General features: G+C 45.2%; 1 protein-coding gene across 1 annotated transcript in view; it reads left to right on the top strand.

The window, feature by feature from the left end:
- The window catches only part of TMEM178B (transmembrane protein 178B), a 408,058-nt gene extending 384,608 nt beyond the window's left edge, over positions 1-23,450 (top strand). The window contains exons 3-4 of the mRNA XM_088448759.1: positions 12,505-12,642; positions 22,403-23,450. Of these exons, the coding sequence (XP_088304885.1) occupies positions 12,505-12,642; positions 22,403-22,653 (389 nt within the window). The 3' untranslated portion in view covers positions 22,654-23,450. The remainder of the gene's footprint in view (positions 1-12,504; positions 12,643-22,402) is intronic.
- The last annotated feature ends 557 nt before the right edge of the window (positions 23,451-24,007 follow it).

Genomic DNA, 24,007 nt, shown 5'->3' with positions numbered 1-24,007 from the left:
GTAAAGGGGGTTCTAACCTAATATTGTTTTTATTTTTACAACTGTGTTTGACCATTGTCTTATTTAAATATTACGGGTGGGATGTACTAAGCGGTTATGGATTAATAGATCTACAGCAAAAAGGTAGACAATGTCTAGATGTTAGACAGGCAATAGGTCGACAGGGACAAAACACATGTAAGAAGTTTGACAGGTACAAATGATCGGCACGGTCAAAAGGTCGACATGAAAATGGTCGACACGTGTTTCTAACCCTAATCTTCACAATAACCCTCCCTCCTGGTGCCTAACCCTAACTGTCGGGGTAGGTGCCTGACCCTAGCCGTCCCTTCTAGTGCCTAACCCTAACCCTCCGGTAAGTGCCTAACCCTAACCCTCCCTCGTGGTGCCTAACCCTAAAAAAAATAAAGAAATCATGTGTCGACCATTTTCATGTCAACAATTTCATGTCGACCTTTGACCCTGTCAGCCTTTTATACCTGTCAAACTTCTTACATGGCGACATTTAGTGTGTCGACTTTTTGTCCCTGTCGACCTATTGCCTGTCTAACATCTGGTGTCTATCAAGACATTGTCTACCTTTTTACTGTAGATCTATAGACCGGATACTGTACTAAGCATCGCATCCGCAATGCGGCACATCCCGCCTCTCATTGGGTACATACCGTGGTTGATTACCGCGGTATGTACTTGGAGTATCTCCAGATAAGAGCTGTCATTTGCGATGACCCCGAATAGAGGGACCTGGCATCCTTCTGTGCATACGCAGAGGCGCGGGGGGAGATGGGAGTGATCTGATTGGATCCCTCTCAGGGGGAGCATCCCGAATAGAAGCCTATAGGCTTCTATTATGTAACTCCACATGAAGATTGTGTTACCCCCTGGGACAAAGCACCGGAATGCATTGCTTAGTACATATGGGAAGTGCAGTAAAACCACTGAAAACTGCATTATCGCGGGTTTTACCGTATTTTGCACTTTAGTACATCCTGCCGTATATCTGTAATAGTTCAATGTAGTCCACTGAGGTTAACGACCAATTCGCATTTCCCTGTGGTGGGGTCACAATGACGCGTTTCAACACAAATCAAGTTCTCAAGCTCGCAGGAGTCTGGTCTGCTCCCTGGGGAGTGCTGGAGAGCTCGGCGTGTGAAACCCAAAACTCTCAGAGGAAACCCAGGCATTCATACCAACTCCACACAGATAGAATTGATGGAAAGAATTGAACTTGTGGCCTCAGCAGTGTGCAGCTACACTGCTAACCACTGTGCCACATGCTGCCCTGTCACAGTGTAGCTCCATGATACACTGTATGATCTTCTTATTGGATGTTGAGGGAAGCGGCTACTTTACCCAGCTACTTAAATGAATAAATCTCTTTAAACTTACAGAGGTGAATATAGTCGGCCCATGGAGTAATGCAACAAATAACCCATAAATCTGGAAGGGCTGAATTCCTGCACATGAAAAGCTGTAATAGATTTGACGCGTTTCGTTACCTAACAATTTGTGACTTCTTTTCAGAAGTGAATTCACAGCGTAGCTCCCAACTGTCCAAATTTAAGCAGGACAGACCCAGAACCACATTCTTATGAAATCAAGTTTATATATCCAACTAGTCATATTAATGAAAGCCACTGAAATGTTTTTTGATTTGCCCTAATTCATTTTATTTTATTCCTTCAGCTTCTGGCACCTTTTGCTCTTAAAAACTCTTTAGTTTATGGTTTACAATCTCCACGTGAAACATAAGAGAAACCTTGAGTCTTATACCCAACATCTAATGAGTGAGCTGTGTAAATAAATAAATTATATATATATATATAATTAGTCATACATATAATTTTTTAACACACTCCACAGCTCCCACTGTTGGCCGGCTTGTGAGACGCACGGATCAGAAATTGTCCATCTGTCCATTTGGTGCCTATAGGCAAATGTTGACTTTGCCCGTTTGTGCGTCTCATTAATGGGGCGAGTGCTCCTTACTGCTGTCCACCTGCTAGATGCTGAGCCCTGCCAGGCCCTGGGCTGGGGGAGAGCTGTGCCACCAGGTGACGCCTAGGAAGAGTAATTAGATGTGACACTGGGCTCAAGGGGGCAGTTTTACACGTACAGGGAAGGACAGCAAAAGTCAGACAGCAGCTGTAAATAAGTAAGATAAGCTGATACCGGCAAAATCCTGTAAAGCAGTAGCACGGTATAGAAAGCACTGTAGAAAATTGCAATGTAACATGCCATTAAAGGGGAGTTGGGAGTAACTCTAGTAAAAAAAAATAAATAATAATAATATATATATATTAAATAGAATTTTCATTGCACAGGCAGAATATGTAAGCTTATTGTGTGCCTTCATAAATGATGCTTAGTGGACGCAATAGTTACCTGTATGCAAAATAAGCGACTATGAGCAATATGCATGCAAATGCAACCCACAAAATTGCGCGGCAGCTTAGACTTACTCAGAAGGCTGGTGGCCGCCGGATCTGCGTTCGATGTTTCCAGTTTTGTGCGTAAGTAGCGGATGTAAGATGCTTTCACGGCATATTTGCCTACACTCCTGGAAGTCACGAGAGTCTCCCGATTTTCCGGGTAACCCCCCGCAACCCCGGAAGTGTAGGCAGATCTGCTTCCTAGTGAAGCGGGCAGGATATGGAGATTTAATGGGGAATTTGCGGGTCCGTGATGACGGGGTGGGGCTAAACGACACGATTTGCGTAATTTAGCTCCACCCCCTCCTCACAGACCCGCGAATCGCGGATTTTTCCGAGAAAGGGGCGAGCCTAATTACATCACCAGACCCCACCCCGCCCCCTGATCAAGCCTGCTGCAGATGCTCTCCAGTTCGCTCCCGGACAGCTGGTAAGTATGGTTCACTGGGCATCTCTAAGCACTGGGTGGCGAGTGGCTCATTAGCATATTTTCGCATTTGCAATCCGTGAGAGATCGCAGATGCGATACATTTGCTTTCAGATCGGAATCAGGCCCACAGTCCGCAAATGGCTGCGCATAAGTGAGGGTTATGCCGTAATGTCCCCGTATACAGTTCAAACGCATGGAACGCAGAGATCATTCAGATCACCACGGTATTTGCAGACAAATCATTTCTGGCGTAAAGTCATTTATTGCAGACAAGTTGACTTGTTTCATATTAATAAAATTCTCTGATCTGAATCCCAATGTTTCCACTGTTTTCTATAACTGCAGCTTGTGCCAGAAGAATACACATAAGAGGTCTATGAGGAGACTAGTTAGGTGTAATATAAACAGACACATTCGTTAAGAGATGCTTTTCCTAAACTGCAAGCTGTCCGTGGCTGAGATTCATTGCACCTGTACAATTTCATTTTGTACACAGTTATAGAAGGAAAGAAAAAATGAATTCATTGGCTGCGGGCCGCAGGGGATCTTACTGCCACTGGAAAGTGCCAAGCCATGGGTTTACGTTACAGCTGTCTGGTAACGTTGTTAGGGGAGCTGTTTGGAAGTAAGAATGATAAAGTGCAACCCTTCATCCGCCACAGAGTAAGCGCGGCTTATCAGCCCTTTATGAATGACATCTGGGGACGAGACCCACTGTCCTTGATTTCGGAGTTGCCTCGCCTCGCTGTCGTGTACGTGCGCGCATGACCCCTTCCAGCTCTGTCTCTCCTAAATATGCAGATGAGAGTCAAGATAAAACGTCAGGACCCCGCTGCTTTTAATTTGAAGAGTTACTTTTAGCAGGTCGCTTGCACGCTCTAAAAATTGCTGGAGATTCTACTGAGGTTTTCCCAAAGACAACTTCCCACACGCTCTGCTGTTCTCGGAGGCTGATTTTCTTGGAGCTGGAGCTTCGGGCTCCGGAGGAACATAAAAGGAGTTGAACGACAAAGGCCCTCATTCAGAGCCACTCGCTAGCGGCAGTACGCTCGTTCCGAGCGATGTTCGCACATCTGCGCATGCGTACGGATCGTTATACGCATGCGCGAACCAGTCAGTGCGGACGAAATTCATGTGCTCGCAATATAGCGAATGCCTGCTATTTTGAGTGACAGAATGAGGAGTATGTGGGTGGTAACAGGGGAAGGTGCTTGAAAATGGGGAGTGGAGATCCGAACGCAGGCGTGCTTAAAGGTCAAAACGGGCGTTTTATGGGTGTGCATAATTAATACAGCAGCGTCATTGACCACGTCACTGGGTTATTTTATAGCCAGAACTGCTCGCAAGATTGTGGTAGCAAAAACCAACCACAAGAATAGCGAGCAGTTCATACGCTGGTCGATGTACTCGATTAATCTAATAAATAGCGGACATGACGTATGGTGCGTGCGGCCAGGGGGCGTTTTTAACAAATAAACGAGCGTATGTTTTGCTCGCTCATTCAGACTTAGAGGTGTGAACAGACTGCAATTTGCGAACTGATCATTTGAATAGCCACCCCTTGTTTTTGAACGAACGACCGCAAATAGCGAACGGCTCTGAATCAGGCCCAAAGACCGATATATATGAAGGGCTGCGTGTTACTGAGCAAGTGTTCATATGTAACTAGACATGTTCTTGGCACTTACACTCCTCTGCCGCAGGTTGCCATGTTGGGAGCCAGGTGCTTTACTGGGAAGTAGCCGGTTGGCCGACAGTCAATAGGTAGACATGCTACATGTCGGCGGCATTATGCCGATAGGTTGTAAAGTTGCGTAAACCGTTTTAGCCGCGTCGGATATATGACTTTAAACATGATTGTTAATCAAATTGGTAAAACGTTATAATGCCGACACAGTTAAAATACTTTAACTGATATTACAACAGTATCGGCAGCATGATGTCAGGATATAATTTGTCACTATATATATATATATATCTATATACTCATATATAATGTGTATATATATATATATATATATATATATATTTATATATACATACATACATACAGGGGAGTATTTAGAGAGGAGGGAGCCCGTGTGCATTCCCCATCCGGAGTCTCCTCCTCTTTCCCCGGCAGCCGGCAGCGGACTGACCGCAGCAACAGACTAGTGACTGCGCTGCCTAGTGCCTAGAGTCTACTGCGCTAGCGCAGGTCACCGGGAAAATGGCATGGCCAGCATTTCACCTGCAATTTTCCTACTGCGTATGCGCAAAACGCCAGAGATATGGCCGCTGCAGCCATTTTTCAGGCATTTTATGTGAGCATTGAAAAATATGAGTGCAGAGCGTGGGCAGTGGGCGGTGTGTGCACTGCCCACCATGCACCCATTATAGATACGCCCCTGTATGTATATTATATATATATATAATTATGCAAAAACACCAGTGTGGCACTCAGGACTGAACAGACATTCAAAGAATGCGCAACACTCTAAAGTGTTACAACGTTTCAATCGTTTATATGATTTTCGTCATATAATAAATGATTGAAACGTTGTAACACTTTATACCCCTTTTACACCAAACAAATAACCCGGGTTATTGCCCTGTCGATCCGGGTTGAGGCTCTGTGTGAACGGCTCCCGAAAAAAAATAACCCGGGTTGATTTACCAGGCAATCTTACTCGGGTTGAGAGCAGGGTTGAAAACGGGTTGTTCCCATGTCATGCGGCAGTGTGAACGGGTGCTACCCTGCTTATTTGACCCGGCTAGCTCCAAATGATGCTGATTGGAGCTTCTGGGGCACTGGCAGATGATGTCATTTGTCAGTGCCCTGCATAGAGAGACTCACATGAAGCCATCGCTTGCCTGCCTAACCTCCTGCACCACAGCAGCCTGACCAGCAGCCACAAGCGCAGGCAGGCACACAGCCTGCCACAGCCAGAACTACAGCCTGACCAGCAGCCACAAACACAGGCTGATACACAGCCTGCCACAGCCAGAACTGCAGCCTGTACCACAGCCTGACCAGCAGCCACAAACGCTGGCTGATACACAGCCTGCCACAGCCAGAACTACAGCCTGCACCACAGCCTGACCAGCAGCCACAAATGCAGGCAGGCACACAGCCTGCCATAGCCAGAACAGCAGCCTGCACCACAGCCTGACCAGCAGCCACAAACACAGGCTGATACACAGCCTGCCACAGCCAGATCAGCAGCCTGCACCACAGCCTGACCAGCAGCCACAAGCGCAGGCAGGCACACAGCCAGAACTACAGCCTGCACCACAGTCTGACCAGCAGCCACAAACGCTGGCTGATACACAGCCAGAACAGCAGCCTGTAGCAATGCTGTAATCAGTCCCCACCCCTCTCTTTTGCTGCCTTTTGTACCATCTTTGTCAGACCTTAAAGCAGACCATTTTTAATGACTTCTATAGAGAAAAGCAGGGATTACGAGGGTTCAGTGTAAACGGGGCAAACCCCGGGTCGAGTTGCAGTGTAAACGTGGTCTGAAGCCGAGTTCAACCCGGGATTGACCAGTGTTCAAATTCCAGGGTCGGACCCGGGATTTTGGTGTAAAAGGGGTATTAGAGTGTTGCGCATTCTTTGAATGTCTGTTCAGTCCTGAGTGCCACACTGTTGTTTTTGCATTTACTATTTTGTGTGGAGGCAGCGGGCAAAGTTATCCTTTTATGTGAGTGCCGGACCATTTTGGCTTATATATAAATATAAATATATATATATATATATATATACACTGTCGACAAAACCTATATTATCCGCTTTACTAATAAAACAGAATGCCCACGATTTTAATGGACTTCCTTTCTGTACCAGCAGATAGGGACAAAAGTGCGTTGGAAGGTACAACCCGACCACTGCCGTTTGGCACAGTAGAAAGGGCGCCACATGCTTCTGATAGGGGTGCATGCAGCAACGCATGGATATACTTAGAGAAAGGTTGGCAGTGAGTTGGGAGCAGCCTAGAGCTTCACAAAGTCACTTGATCGTATGTCCATGTCCAAATTCCAAAATTTTGAATGATGGGGTTACAGCTCCCTCTGGAGAAATGGTCTGTGCAGATTGGTTCAGCAATACGCACGATATGGGACGTGTGATGTCACAGCAACTTAGATGACTGCAGTCTCATTAATTTGACCTAGGAAATCCTACAGGGCTCCAGCCAACTGTAATAGAGCAGGGAAGGAGTTTGTAACATAGATGCAGTAGAAAATCAGGTTATCACTGAACAATGTTTTTGAATTACATTGCTTATAATTGAAAATGTCATTTTCGGGGTGTAGTAGTATTTAAGGCTTTCTTAGTTGGGGTATGTTAACAGCAAGTAGCCCATGTAAGCCATGCTTCAAATGAGCACTGGGCAATTTACTAATTGCTGGGCTGATATGGTCAGTGCAAGAAAATACTGGGCCTGCTGGTCTGGGGTCTAGGTCACGAGTGGCCGGGCCAAGCCCTTTGATGACTAAAAGTTGTCCACAATATGAGGAGCTTTGACCTTAAACCTGCTATAATGTAGAGCTCTTTTTTGATGCCACTGTTTGAACCGCAGTCTGGACGGAGGACACGTTGCCCACGATGCATCATTCCTGCAGGAGGCTGACACCAGAGTGCAGCCATGTTGGTTTGCAGAGATCTCCACATTGTGAAAGGATGTCCTGTTAGCCAGAATCCCTTATGGTATTCAGCTGTAGAATGTTTCATTTGCATCCTTAAGGGGCCTATTCATTAAACGTAAAAATTCAATGGAGATAATTAGCTTTAGAACTCTCATGGAGTTCTAGCTAATTATAGGTGGAATTCATCATTCCACCTCTCCATAAGTATCTATTCCGAAAAGCTGTCATTTTTGCGATGACAGCTTTTCGGGAAATAGATACTTTTCCCTGCCTACACTACCTTATCGCATCTGGAAACAGTGCTGCGCATGCGCTGTTACATCTGTAAAACCAGCGCATGCGCAGCACTGCCTACAGATGCGTTAAGTTTCGTACCGACCCCACCCCCCCACCCCCCCCCCCGAATTACCTGTCCACGCAGCAGCCTCCGGCTCCGTCCTGCTGGTCTGTCATGTGGTTTCCCAGCAGACCACATGACAGATTAGAAAAAAATATATTTTTTTTTTCTTTTTCTAAACTTTCTTGTGCTCTGCTGGGGAGCACACATGACAGACCAGCCTCCGGAGCCTGAGGACGGAGCAGAGCGCCGGAGGGACTCGTCGGGGGACCTGCACACGCGGATACAGGTAAGTGGATTCTGCTATTTGCCACCTCACAGTGGCGAATAGTAACTGCATCAAATTCCGAAAATTGATAATTTTCGGAATTTGATGAATACCATAATTTCAACATCCCCATACTAATGTATGGGGAGAGTGGAAATTAACGCAGGGGGACTTAGCAAGGAGATATCTGTGATATCTCCTGTGTTAAAGTCTGTTCATGAATACCAAAATAACGTTATTTAAGGAAAATGTCCTTAAAAACGTTATTTTAGTGTTGATGAATAGGCCCCTAAGTCTTAAACTTAACACTACAAATAAAAGCATTAAATTATACATTTTAAAACTTAATGTAAGAAACACCAATGAATGCAGTTGATATTGAGTAATGACAATATACAGGGGCGTGTTAAGAGAGGAGGGGGACCCATGTCTTTGTCTGGGTCTCCTCCTTTCTAGCCAGCAGCAGATTATTGAGCACTAGTCTACTGTGCATGTACAGGTCTCCGGGAAAATGGAGCAGCAGACATTTTTCCGGTGATTTTCCTACTGCACAAACAATGGGAAAATGGCCACCATTTTCCCGCCGATTTTTGCAGCATTGTCACTGCCAACATGGGAGATGAGTGTAGATGGAATGGGTGCAGAGTGTGGAGGTCAGGCCCCCTTAAACTCAGGGGCCCGTGTCCACCACACACCCGTCACCCTTTATAAATACGCCACCGATCATATACATTTATTTCTTTTTTTTTTTTTTTTTACAGAAATATGGCAATGGGAAATGAGCAACTTCAAAATGCATTTCTTAATAGATAAAACAGGATAGGCTGCACTTCATCATAGAGTATAAATACATTGGACTGATTGATGTAATAGTTTCACTGTTTCCACAATGCATATTTTTTGCCAGTCTGCAAATGTAGGTACACTTCTGCACATGAAAGGTGTTGTAGGGCCTTTTTGTGGTTTGCAAATTAGCCTTACTGATAGTAACACTCATGTGGACAGGGCTTTTCCTGTGCAGCCATTTGTACTACAGTGATGTCATTAGTTTCAAGTGAATATTGGTTTATCCCGCAAAATGGCTGCCTCCACTGTGTAGTCAGGGCGACAGGGCCGATCGTCCCTGGGCCCCCACACCTGAAGGGCCCCCACACCCAGCCATCGGGGTTAAAGTGAGCCGGAGGAGACGGAACCAGTTCCGCCTCCTCCGGACACCTAACCCCGGTGCCGCACGGAGACACCAGGCGCCCGCTGAGATTGTAACCAGCGGGCGCCCGGCTCCCTCCACGCAGCGGCAGCCAGAGCCGGAGGCTTGAGCTCACCCGTGAGCTCCGGCTTCCGGCTCAGGCAGAGAACTATGGGAGAGACTTCATGCGTCTCTCCCATAGTGCAGAGGAGCAGCGCCAGCCGGGCGGATCAGAAGGCAGCGGGAGCGGGGCTTAAGGTAAGTATGATATTTTTTTTTCTCTTTAGCGCAAGCGGCTTTTCCACTGCTGGGGGGGGGGCATTACTACTGGGGGCATTACTCGGGGGGGACATTACTACTGGTGCCACTACCACAGGGGGCATTACTACTGGTGCCACTACCACAGGGGACACAACCTCAGGGGTATTACTACTGAGGGCATTACTATTGGGCACACACAGGGGGCATGACTACAGGGGTATTACTACTGGGGGTATATATGCAGGGGGCATTACTATTGGGAACACTAACACTAACATTACTATTGGGTATAACTACAGGGGGCATTGCATAGGGGGCACTGCATAAGGGGCAACACTCCTGGGATGCACTACTACTGGGTGCACTGCATAAAGGGCACGTAATAGGGGCCTCCACATGTTTGTTGCCCAGGGGCCCCCACAGACCTTAATCTGGCCCTGTGTGTAGTTAACAGGTAAAATGAAAAACTAGACAGTTATAAGTTCAAATTATGCTTATTGACTTCTGTCTGAAGGAAGGGGCATTACAACAAAATGATAATACATTAAGAGAATATTTTTCATGAAAAATAGTTATTAGTTTGGGCAACATACAGTAAATCTTGCAGAAGAGATGCATAAGCCATGGCCAAGAAATTATTTTGTCTTGCTTTGATATTTCTTGTTGTATATATGGATAGTGAAAAAGCTTGTTGTGTAGTTAATGTTGGAGTATAGCAACAGCTACAGGCAAATTACGACATGAGCAGTTATACTGGAGGGACAGAAGGTGGTGCTATATCACAACTTGCCACTAGTGGAGTTTCTCTTTTTTTGTGAAAGTGTACTCTCATATATTTTGTGTTAATTCTTCATGTACATGAAAAGTTTATCCCACAATCTTCCCTGCATATTTGATGCTTGAACAAAAAAGAATATTCTCCAACAGACAATACACAAATAATTGATATCATAAAAGAGTAAAGAAAAATAAATCTTGCTGTACCTTTTTTGTTACTCATTCATGTTTATTTAATACTTTCCATCTGTACAGAAAAGAAGACAGGGTGAGTGTCACACAGCTAGGGTAACACTAGATGGCAGGATACAATATTCTATGTGACCATCAGCAGATCCCAGTTATATGGACAACCCTAGACAAGAATATCATGCCAACTTAAGTACCAGAATGACAGAACTAGCTTTACCTACTAGATTGTGATTCTGCTGGAGGCCTTGCAAATTATAGCCTGGTTACACAGGGCTGGAGATGAATTATATGGATGAGCGGCAGCAAGATGGCATAAAGGGTCATCAAACTGAGAGATTCAGTTTTAGGTGGATTCCGGGAAACTGAAACCCCCCCAAAGTGGGCACCTATTATATATATACTTAAGTATACTCAGAGATTGACAGCAGACCATTCTGTTGTCAGACAGGGCACAGTGTGCTAAATGCATTAATTTGTATGAGTTTTTAGAGCGCATATAGGGCCTGATTCAGACCCGCTTGCAAGCGGGTCGATGGTTGGGCATTGCGCAAGCCCTGTAGCGAGTGAGAAATTCACTCACTCCGGGGCTTGCTACAAACGGGGAGGCTGTCTATGTTGATCGACAGCTCGCCCCGTTTTGTAGGTGGGGTGGGGGGAGGTGGCTGGACAAACTGAGACGTTCCTGAAGGAACGCCTGCCGTTTGTGGGCGGCCCTACTGACATCGCCAGTGATGTCAGTAGTGAGCTTCCGGCTCTACTAGAGACCCGGAAGCTCACTGGGGCTTGTGGCAGACGAGACCCTACCACAAGGGTCTCGTCGCAAGCCCGATGGTCACGATGGTCGAGACCATCGCGACCATCACCTGGCCGCTCGCAAAAGCTGTGGGTGGTCACTCACAACTTAGCAAGCGGCCAGGAGGCCATTTTTAAAAAAAAAAGCGACCACCCTCATTCAGTGCGAGCGCTCGCTTTTTGCGATCGGCTCTGAATGAGGTCCATAGGACGGTAAATATTGAAGATGCAGAAGATTTATTGGATAGCACTGCAATAATTGTCATGTATTCTAGGGAGATAACCGTGCTTCTAATATTCGAAACTGGAGACACATCAGTAGAAATAACTCCATATTTGCTAAGAAACAAATATATAAAACCTGAAGTCATTGTATGTGATTATTAGTGCAACATTTCCAAGCCAATCAATGCAATTATCTCATTTCTAGAAACACTGTACCTTGCTTATAAAACGGGTGTTTAGTGCAAAACTCCTTATTTCTGTACTAGCGCACCTAGCGGTATATTTACTAAAGTAAAAAACCTGGGCTTATAGAAGTGGAGATGCTTCCCATAGCAACCAGTGAGGTTCTAGGTATTATATTCTAGAAGGTTCTAAATAAAATGATAAGTAGAATCTGATTAGTTACTATGGGCAACACTTTCGTCTATAAGCCCGAACTTTAGTATCAACATACCCCCTAGATGGGCTTCCTAGCACAGATGTGCTGATAGCTTTGTGCCCCTGGCACAGTAAGGAACACCCATATAATTGCCCCCCTCCCCACCCACCCACCTCATTTAACTGATCTAATTTTGCAAACAACCCAGTCACCTGTGGGTGGAACTTCTGCATACGCAGATCAAGGGCCATTGAATCAAACCCAACTAGGTGGTCATCGGAACCTCTGGTTGTCCAGCCAACGATGTTCACATTGTCCAATAATAGTTCTGAATGTGTGGTCAGTTCTATTCTCTCTTCATGGACAGCTGCACAGTGCAACTTACAAGTAGGATGTTATTGTTTGTTCCTGTTCTGTAAAAGTTTATTGAATTCAAAGTAAAATGCAATAGATTTGTTTTAATGATGTTGTCCAGCGGTGTTGACATGTGTCTACAGTGTAAGCTTAGAGGTGTCTTGTTCGGCCTGGTGTCAGAGAAAACTATACCTTAAATCATGTCCGCAGGCCCTGTCCAATCATTCTTCCTTCTATTCCCACAGATTTACGCAGGATGACGGCTGGATTCATGGGCATGGCAGTCGCCATTATCCTGTTTGGTTGGATCATCGGAGTGTTGGGGTGTTGCTGGGACAGGGGGCTCATGCAGTACGTCGCTGGGCTGCTGTTCCTCATGGGAGGTAAGTAGGCTCAACGCCACAAATCTCTATGAGTTTTGCTAAGACCACAGGTTACCTTCTTGATCATGAAATGAAGAGGAACTTTTATTTGGTGGAAGGCATAAACTTCAGAAACATTTGCTGGTCCTCCTGGTAAAACTCCTTGTCCTTTATAAAACTGTTTACCCTATGGACATCATGTCCTTATATGAAATCCTTGTGCCTTGGAATAACCTTATAATTTGCAGAAAGGAATATATTCTCCCATTTGCAGTCCAAATATATAACAGCGTTCCAGTTGGTTGTGAACTACAACTCAAAGCATGATCCATGTAGCGGAAAACAGCTGGAGAGCTAGAGATGGTTTATCACTATTGCGTTGTTAGACCTCAAACCACCCTCGCATCAGACTGGGGATCATTCCCTCTTCAGGCGAGAATATACTTGGGTGAGAATATAAGATACAATTAATAAAAAAATACTGGTGTAAGCGCCTATGCGCATTGCAAAAATTGTTACATAAGTCATATTTTTATGTGGCACACCAAATAACAGCCTGGCGAAATAAACTACAATTGAATAATAGACCACAGCTGCAAACCCAATAAAAGATCACCAGCTGATGATCCCAAACACAGATAATACACTGATGGTGTTGCACTAATTGGATTTGTAATTACAAATAAATACTTAACGTGGCAGAAATGAATTCAAGACACCAAATAAATCTACCATGAATTTAATAAATACACAATAAGCATATCAGTAATGGTATACAAATGACATATAACAATCACCTTAATATTGTAAAAGTCTGTACAGACTAGGGGTGTGCACCGGCCACTTTTCGTGTTTTGTGTTTTGGTTTTGGATCTGGATCTTTCTTCGTGTTTTGGATCTGGATTGGTTTTGCCAAAACCACCCTTCCGTGTTTTGGGTTCTGGGTTTTGTGTTTTGGATCTGTATTTTTTTGAAAAAAAGCATAAAAACAGCTAAAATCACATAATTTGTGGGTTTTTCTGCTCCTATTCTATTATTAACCTCAATAACCTTAATTTCCACTCATTTCCAGTCTATTCTGAACACCTCACACCTCACAATAGTGTTTTTATATCCAAAAGGTTGCACCGAGGTAGCTGGATGACTATGCTAAGAGATACGAGTGGGAGGCACAAACACGTGGTCCATCTAGGAGTGACACTGCAGTGGCAGACAGGATGGCAGTTTGAAAAACTAGGCCCCAAACAGTACATAATTCAAAGAAAAAAAAGAGGTGCAAGATGGAATTGTCCTTAGGCCCTCCCACCCACCCTTATGTTGTATAAACAGGACATGCACACTTTAACAAACCAAACATTTCAGCGCCAGGGTCTGCCACACGACTGTGGCTGAAATGATTGGTTCGTTTGGGCCCCCACAAAAAAAGCTGGCAATTAATCTGTCCCTGCACAAACTGGCTCTACGGAGGCAAGATGTCGTCCTCATCCTCCTCATCCACTGATTCCTCACCCTCTTCAGTGTTGTGTACATCCTCATCCTCACAGAGTATTAATTCGTCCCCGCTGGAATCCACAACCACAGGTCCCTCTGTACGTTCTGGAGGCTGGTCTCCCTGGAAGAGTTGATAATTCATTTTATGAACATCATCTTCTCCACATTTTGTGGAAGCAACCTCCTACGCCTTTCGCTGACAAGGTTCCCGGCTGCACTAAACACTCTTTCGGAGTACACACTGGAGGGGGGGCAACTCAGGTAAAATAGAGCCAGTTTGTACAGGGACCTCCAAATTGCTTCTTTTTCCTGCCAGTACAGGTACGGACTGTCTGACATGCCTACTTGGATGCTGTCACCGATGTAATCCTTTAACAGACAGACGCACGCTTGTCGCTGCTGCTTTAAGGATGCAGGTGCGGCTACAGCCCACACATTTCACAAAGACCGAAAAAAAAAGAACAATATTTTAATTGTTTGTGTAGAACACTTTGAGGTGTCACCACCCTTTAACAGACAGACGCACGCTTGTCGCTGCTGCTTTAAGGATGCAGGTGCGGCTACAGCCCACACAATTCACATAGACAGAAAAAAGAAGAAGAATATTTTTATTGTTTGTGTAGCACACTTTGAGGGTGTCACCACCCTTTAACAGACAGACGCACGCTTGTCACTGCTGCTTTAAGGATGCAGGTGCGGCTACAGCCCACACATTTCATAAAGACCGAAAAAAAAAGAACAATATTTTAATTGTTTGTGTAGCACACTTTGAGGGTGTCACCACCCTTTAACAGACAGACGCACGCTTGTCGCTGCTGCTTTAAGGATGCAGGTGCGGCTACAGCCCACACATTTCACAAAGACCGAAAAAAAAGAACAATATTTTAATTGTTTGTGTAGCACACTTTGAGGGTGTCACCACCCTTTAACAGACAGACGCACGCTTGTCGCTGCTGCTTTAAGGATGCAGGTGCGGCTACAGCCCACACAATTCACAAAGACAGAAAAAAGAAGAATATTTTTATTGTTTGTGTAGCACACTTTGAGGGTGTCACCACCCTTTAACAGACAGACGCACGCTTGTCGCTGCTGCTTTGAGGATGCAAGTGCGGCTACATCGCACACAAGTCACAAACACATTAAAAAAATAGTTTTTTATTTTTTGGAGCACTTTGAGAGTTACACCACCCTTTAACAGACAGACGCACGCTTGTCGCTGCTGCTTTAAGGATGCAGGTGCGGCTACAGCCCACACATTTCACAAAGACCGAAAAAAAAAGAACAATATTTTAATTGTTTGTGTAGAACACTTTGAGGTGTCACCACCCTTTAACAGACAGACGCACGCTTGTCACTGCTGCTTTAAGGATGCAGGTGCGGCTACAGCCCACACAATTCACATAGACAGAAAAAAGAAGAATATTTTTATTGTTTGTGTAGCACACTTTGAGGGTGTCACCACCCTTTAACAGACAGACGCACGCTTGTCGCTGCTGCTTTAAGGATGCAGGTGCGGCTACAGCCCACACATTTCACAAAGACCGAAAAAAAAAGAACAATATTTTAATTGTTTGTGTAGCACACTTTGAGGGTGTCACCACCCTTTAACAGACAGACGCACGCTTGTCGCTGCTGCTTTAAGGATGCAGGTGCGGCTACAGCCCACACATTTCACAAAGACCGAAAAAAAAGAACAATATTTTAATTGTTTGTGTAGCACACTTTGAGGGTGTCACCACCCTTTAACAGACAGACGCACGCTTGTCGCTGCTGCTTTAAGGATGCAGGTGCGGCTACAGCCCACACAATTCACAAAGACAGAAAAAAGAAGAAGAATATTTTTATTGTTTGTGTAGCACACTTTGAGGGTGTCACCACCCTTTAACAGACAGACGCACGCTTGTCGCTGCTGCTTTGAGGATGCAAGTGCGGCTACATCGCACACAAGTCACAAACACATTAAAAAAATAGTTTTTTATTTTTTGGAGCACTTTGAGAGTTACACCACCCTTTAACAGACAGACGCACGCTTGTCGCTGCTGCTTTAAGGATGCAGGTGCGGCTACAGCCCACACATTTCACAAAGACCGAAAAAAAAGAACAATATTTTAATTGTTTGAGTAGCACACTGTGAGGGTGTCACCACCCTTTAACAGACAGACGCACGCTTGTCGCTGCTGCTTTAAGGATGCAGGTGCGGCTACAGCCCACACAATTCACAAAGACAGAAAAAAAAAGAACAATATTTTAATTGTTTGTGTAGCACACTTTGAGGGTGTCACCACCCTTTAACAGACAGACGCACGCTTGTCGCTGCTGCTTTGAGGATGCAGGTGGAATCTAGACGGGATTTGGAACCGAGGACACACTACCTCCATCAATTGTCTAAATCCCACTGCACTAATGTCGGATACCGGACGCACGTCTAACACCAACATAGCAGTCAAGGCCTCAGTTATACGTTTTGCTTCAGGATGACTGCTGTCGTACTTCATCCTCATCGCTAGGGACTGTTGGAGGGTCAATTGTTTAGTAAAAGTAGTGATGTTCCTACTTCCTCTCTGGGATGATGAACAACTCCCAGCAGCAGCAACAGCACTAGGAGGAAGTGGTTCTTGATCTTTCCCTATTTTATTTTTATCGGAGAAAGTTTGGTCCTCCATTTATGTTATATTGATATATATACGTGCGGCTAAAGCGCACACAAACACAGAAAATATTTTTTTATTTTTGCTGGAGAGTAGTGCACTTTGTGGGTTACACCACCCTTTAAGAAATGAGCCAGCCGACTCTTTATTTATGGGACACAGGCGCACGCTTGGCGCTGCTCCTTTGTTGATGCACGTGCAGCCACAGTGCACACAAGTCACAAACACAGAAAATATATATTTTTTTGGTTTGGAGTGTACTTTCGGGGGTTACAGCACCCTTTAACGGTCTAGCCAGCCGGCCCTTTACTTATGACACAGGCGCACGCTTGGCACTACTTTGTTGATGCACGTGCGGCTACTGCGCACACAATTCACAAACACAGAAAATAATTTTTTTTTTGGTTTGGACTGGAGTGTACTTTGGAGGTTACAGCACCCTTTAACGGTCAAGCCAGCCGGCCCTTTACTTATGACACAGGCGCATGCTTGGCACTACTTTGTTGATGCACGTGCGGCTACTGCGCACACAATTCACAAACACAGAAAATAATTTTTTTTTTGGTTTGGACTGGACTGTACTTTCGGGGGTTACAGCACCCTTTAACGGTCAAGCCAGCCGACCCTTTACTTATGACACAGGCGCACACTTGGCACTACTTTGTTGATGCACGTGCGGCTACTGCGCACACAATTCACAAACACAGAAAATAATTTTTTTTTGGTTTGGACTGGAGTGTACTTTGGGGGTTACAGCACCCTTTAACGGTCAAGCCAGCCGGCCCTTTACTTATGACACAGGCGCACGCTTGGCACTACTTTGTTGATGCACATGCGGCTACTGCGCACACAATTCACAAACACAGAAAATAATTTTTTTTTTGGTTTGGACTGGACTGTACTTTCGGGGGTTACAGCACCCTTTAACGGTCAAGCCAGCCGACCCTTTACTTATGACACAGGCGCACACTTGGCACTACTTTGTTGATGCACGTGCGGCTACTGCGCACACAATTCACAAACACAGAAAATAATTTTTTTTTTGGTTTGGACTGGAGTGTACTTTGGGGGTTACAGCACCCTTTAACGGTCAAGCCAGCCGGCCCTTTACTTATGACCCAGGCGCACGCTTGGCACTACTTTGTTGATGCACGTGCGGCTACTGCGCACACAATTCACAAACACAGAAAATAATTTTTTTCTTGGTTTGGACTGGAGTGTACTTTCGGGGGTTACAGCACCCTTAACGGTCAAGCCAGCCGGCCCTTTACTTATGACACAGGCGCACGCTTGGCACTACTTTGTTGATGCACGTGCGGCTACTGCGCACACAATTCACAAACACAGAAAATAATTTTTTTTTTGGTTTGGACTGGAGTGTACTTTCGGGGGTTACAGCACCCTTAACGGTCAAGCCAGCCGGCCCTTTACTTATGACACAGGCGGACGCTTGGCACTATTTTGTTGATGCACGTGCGGCTACTGCGCACACAATTCACAAACACAGAAAATAATTTTTTTTTGGTTTGGACTGGAGTGTACTTTTGGGGGTTACAACACCCTTTAACGGTCAAGCCAGCCGGCCCTTTACTTATGACACAGGCGCACGCTTGGCACTACTTTGTTGATGCACGTGCGGCTACTGCGCACACAATTCACAAACACAGAAAATATATTATTTTTTTAGCACTTGGGGGGAGCACCCCTGATGGACAGAGCACCCCCTGGACAACACTACAGCACTCCTTTAGGACTGGGACACTGCACAGGACTTTGGAGTGGACACAGCCCCTATGGAGAACTGACTGCACAACACAGTCCAGCCAGCCCCTATGGACTTTGAAGTAGTGGACACAGCCCCTATTAACAACAGCAGCACAGCACAACACAGCCAGCCCCTATGGACTTTGAAGTAGTGGACAACAGCAGCACTACACTACACTACACTACACAGCCCTAACTCCCACCCTCCCTCTTCACTGTCCACAGCCGAGTGAGAAAATGGCGCCGACGCGGGTACCTTATATAGGATCCAAAACCCGCGAGACTCGGAAGGCGGGATGATGACGTTTTGCCTCGATTTCAGATCCGAGTCAGGCGGGAAAAGTCGAGCCTGACTCGGATCAGACTCGGATCGGGGGGGCTCGGGGGGGTTCGGATTTCAGAAATCCGAACCCGCTCACCCCTAGTACAGACTATCATATATTACCATGGAACCTCTTGATTCCTAATAGAAACCTGCATAACTGACAGGTTTACTAAAGAAAACATAAAAATATAAAAAAATTGTATATTGCATGTAAACTGTGACCAATCTTAATCTGACAGTTCTCACCCGATCAAAGGGCCTGATTCAGAGCTGAACGCTCTGACCAGAGCGCTCGCTCTGAATCAGGGCCTTCCTACCTGTTTTAGGAGCGTCCTCATGGACGCTCGCATAGCTGTGGGTTACGACCCACAGCTTATGCGAGCGTCCATGATGATGGTCGCGATGGTCAAGACCATCGCGACCATCGGGCTTGCGATGGAGACCCTGCGGTAGGGTCTCGCTGCCGCAAGCCCTGGAGTGATTTTGGCTCTATCAGAGCCAAAATCACTCCCACTGACATCACTAGTGATGTCAGTGGGCCGGCTTCAGACGGTAGGCGTTCCCATGGGAACGCCTCCGTCTGGCCGCCACGCCCACCAAAGGGGGCGTGCTGTCAGTCACCATCGACAGCACGCCCCCTTTGGTGCGAGACCCGGAGTGACAGCTTGGCTGTCGCAGTCCGGGTCTCGCGCATGCGCACGACGGTGCTCCCTCTGTCGTGTGCATGCGCAGTGGGGCAACATCGACCCGTTTGCGAGCGTCCTTTGCTCGCGAACGGGTCTGAATGACCCCCAAAGTCCACATATGAGAGTCCTAATAACCCCTTTGATTTTACCTCCGGGTTTTGACAAGGGGTAGCGCTGGAATGTTTTCCAAAGGTGTAAACAGTACAATGTTATTTAGGAAACACGGACTCCATGCTAATTCGAAGCGCACATATAATCCATCTGTATATCCTGAAGAGGTGTAGCGGTTATTGACATCTCCTACCGCCTGGCCAATGGACAAGGTTATCCTCTGACGGGGAAATCCTGAGGCTGTAATATGGTCAACACATAACCGCCTGGTTATCTCTCGCCGTCTTGAATCCAGCCAGCGGGCACCGTCACCGCAATGTGTAGCGCTTAAGGCTCTCCGTGGAAATAAACGGGTATCCAAAGTCAGCAAAACCACTGTGTCACTTGATGAAAATCCTCCAACTAGTTTCGCTTCCACTACATGAAGCTTTATCAAAGAGCATGAATGGGGTAAAGTATATTCTCCCCCCTTATATACAGCTTCCTTTTACCTGATAGGATACAATGTTATTTAATCAGTCTCCACATGATGCCAATGTTCTGATTGTCTGATAAAGATATATTGTGAGTATTTATTTATGTACATTTGAGTTTTCAAGACACCAAGTGAAGAGTTGATTTTATTTTCTGTGTTTCAAAATGGTTTTACATGTGCTAAGAATGACAATCAGAACATTGGCATCATGTGGAGACTGATTAAATAACATTAAACACATTGAATGGTGCAATAAGTATTGGAAAAACTGTGCTGCGCCCAGAGGCAGTTTAAGAGAGGAGGGCCCCCCTGTGCAGACTGCTCTGTGCAGGCCCCCTCCTCTCTCTGGTGCAGTAGACTCTGGCATTGTCTCCAGTAACATGGCACCCATTGTCTCCAGTAACATGGCGCCATGTTACAGGAGACAATGCCAGAGTCTACTGCACCAGAGAGAGGAGGGGGCCTGCACAGAGCAGGCTGCACACGGGGGCCCTCCTCTCTTAAACATCCCGTATTCGATTTCAAAGTACACGTAAGCGGCACCCGGCAATACTGTAACTAGCTGTAAGTACTGTTATTTTTGGAGAAATCAGCCTGTCACCCCCCCCAAATGGTGCTCTGACATGGGGGTTCACTATGGTACCTCCCGATTTGGCTTGCTGAAGGTATTTGGTGTTTTTAAATCTGCTCAATAGCTGCTAAATAGCATTTTTTTATACCTGATGCAGAATAGTATTTAGGAGTATTTATTTCCAGAAAATAAGTTATCCCAGCAAATTTGGGGTACTTGAAAATGGGGGTCAGCATATTTAAAGTTAAAAAAGTGAAGTTGAAAAAATCGTGAAAAATCCACCTGCCGCAAACACCTGCGATAAAAAAAACACCTGGGGCATACTTGGGGACCCCCCCCCAGAGTCAAGTTCGCTACTTTTTACATTTGTAACCCAACATTTTTTTTTTCTACCCCTTTTTAAAAGTAATTTTTTGGGGGGTCCTTAAGTTTTTTTTACATTTTTTGACACAGTTTTCCTTTGGGGGACTCCCGAAATCTTGCAACCCAAAACCCCAATTCTGCACTTTTTTCCGCCTGCCATTCATAGGCGATACTTTACCGCCTATTACACTGCACTGAGGCGGAAAGTCTTTCAAATTGATTACGGAGGAAAACCAAAACATGCGATAATGACGTCATCGGCGGTAACTTAACGCGGATCCGGACTTAACGCTTCAAATTGAATACGAATCCTGGCGGCTGAAGCACTTTCGCAAAAGTGGTGGCATTGGCGTCTGTCTCTGAATTAGGCTCATAGTACATACTGGGATATCCAGGAGACTCCCAAAATTTTGGGGAACGCTAACCTCTCCTGGACTCCAGAGAGAGTAGACCAGCCTCCCGTATTCGATGGAGAAGTGGGCGGTCCTGGAACTGGATGACGTGAATTGCGTTATTGCGCCCATGTCCCCCTCTGCACAATGACTTGAAATGCGGCATTGCACAGTGTGGGACGGGGCCGTGATGAGATGATTCCTTCTGCACTTCCTGCCTGGACCTTTGCTTCCGGCATCTCTAGGGCTATAGTAAAAGGATGGCAAGTTTGGTTCTCGAAAGCTCGCCAATTATGTCTGCCGTTTAGCTGCCAGAATAGATTTATCAAACCTTCTATAGAGAAAAAATGAAGGTGTTGCCCATAGCAACCAATAACATTCCAGCTATCATTTATCTAGTGCATTCTACAAAATGGTAGCTTGACTCTGATTGGCTGTAATGGTATTCTTAAGAAAGTTTGATAACTATCCCCCCTAGTAAGATCCACACATATGGAGTTTGTTAATATGACACATAGATGTCTATTGGCCTATACACCACTACAACGGTGTCAACTGTTATGTGGCAAAGAAAATTAGGTCAGTGCACGGAGAAGCAGCAGGCAAGGAGAGGCAACCGGGATTCCAAGGGACCCTTCAAAATGTTGCTTTGATCGCTTATATATCTACTTATATCTCGTCTAATGGTGTTCAGTATTATAAAGTTTCTGTTCCGCCATACTCTATATGTACAGCTCAGCTTTGTCCTCTCTTACATTATATCTTATTGGAAATAATACAAAATTACCCTAGGGTGGATGAGTCCATTCCTGTCCATTTTGGAATACTCTACGATTGTAGAGTTGTCCATATTTGTTTTGTCCAGCGTCAGATCTTTTTCCTTTAAGACATTGTTTGCGTTTTAGGGTGTAGTACTAGGATTATAATGTTAACGTTCTCCTCTCTCCCCCTGTAGGCACTTTCTGCATCATTTCACTGTGCACCTGCGTTGCGGGGATCAACTTTGAGCTGTCCCGTTACCCCCGATTCCTGTACGGGCTACCCGATGACATCAGCCATGGTTATGGATGGTCCATGTTCTGTGCCTGGGGGGGCTTGGGCCTGACTTTAATCTCGGGTTTCTTCTGCACCTTAGCACCTTCAGTACAGCCCGTCCTGAGGACCAACTGCCCCAAAACACGTCCCGAGAATGGAACAGTGTGCTAAAAAGCCTCCACAGAGCACAATTGAGAGAGATGGGCCTACTCTACCTTTAAACTGAAGCTTGGATTACAAATATCTCCTTGTCTCAGATCTCATTCATTCCCATGTGGCCACGTTTGGAAGCCGCAAAAAGGGATGATATTGGCATGGGAGAATCATTAGTAACTATAACTCCTCATGATGATTGAGAACATGTCATGTGATGTGTATATATCTCATAGACCAATGCTCTTGTTTTATTGGCCGGAACGCCAGACTTATCTCTCACCAGGGTTCTCTCATCTTTAACTTTCATCATGACCCTTCCAGTTGTCACAATAATTGATTTCATATCTCTATTATGTTATCACCAAACCTTAGAAGACGTCAGAGGCTGCCTTATTGGAACAGCCCTAAAAATTACTCGACTTCGGGAACTAATGTGGAAATAATTAATGTGGAAATAATCTCAACCCTGCTTGACTGCCCGTGAGGAAATTTAAAGAAGAAACTAACCTAAAATGTTATTTTTTATTTGACAAAAGGAATATGCCACCATCGACATCACCCCAACTGCTGTTAATTCAAATTGATTGTGTTTCATTGTAGATGACAGTGAAGTCTGTGAACAAAATGGCGTTTAAGAACGCATAAGCCGATCTCTGCTCGCCCTTTCGCGGCGTCTCTCTCCTGCCTTAGCACGTGCCTGGTGTCTAGGCTGGACGCGACTCAACGGCAGAAGCACAAGACTAATCTTCGTGTACCAGTCCCAGTTGCATTATTAGACATCTGGTTTTTAGGAATAAAACAAAAAAATACAATAAAAGGTCCATAATGTTGGTTTAATTGATGTATAAGATGTAAATGAGGTGGTGTGACAAATGTGTGTCAGTGACAACACTGAGGTTACAGGTCATGGGAATTAATAATGGTGGATGTCATAGGAAGGGGAATTATAAAAACATACAATGATATTGATTTAAGAGGTAGCGATGTGGTACCCAAACGTGGTCTAAAATCTCATAAAATCCATCATGACTTTACTGTCTTTAAGTAATATTACTTTTCTAGAATGTTAGGTTTGAGACTTATCTTTGACCCACCATTGATAGACCATTGCAGCTCAGAGAGAACCGTTACTTCTTGTCACCTGTGCCCATAATGCTATTGTAGCCATTCAGGAAGGTAGGCAAAGTGGAGCCCACAGAATTATGTTTCCAAATTCAGTTCACACACATCACCTGAATTCTCCAGTTCACAATGGGATAGAATCGACATTATACCTGCATTTTGTTTTTTATTGCATATCGTTTTATTTCCAATTAGGTGGATTTGTAATGAAAATTGATCTGCTACATTAATATGACCCCAATCACCA

This window comes from Taudactylus pleione, unplaced genomic scaffold (assembly GCF_031769625.1).
Source record: "Taudactylus pleione unplaced genomic scaffold, aTauple2 ptg000465l, whole genome shotgun sequence".
In the NCBI taxonomy this organism is placed as follows: Eukaryota; Metazoa; Chordata; class Amphibia; order Anura; family Myobatrachidae; genus Taudactylus; species Taudactylus pleione.
The sequence above is the reverse complement of the archived record's forward strand: the minus strand, read 5'-3'. Positions and strand labels throughout refer to the sequence as shown.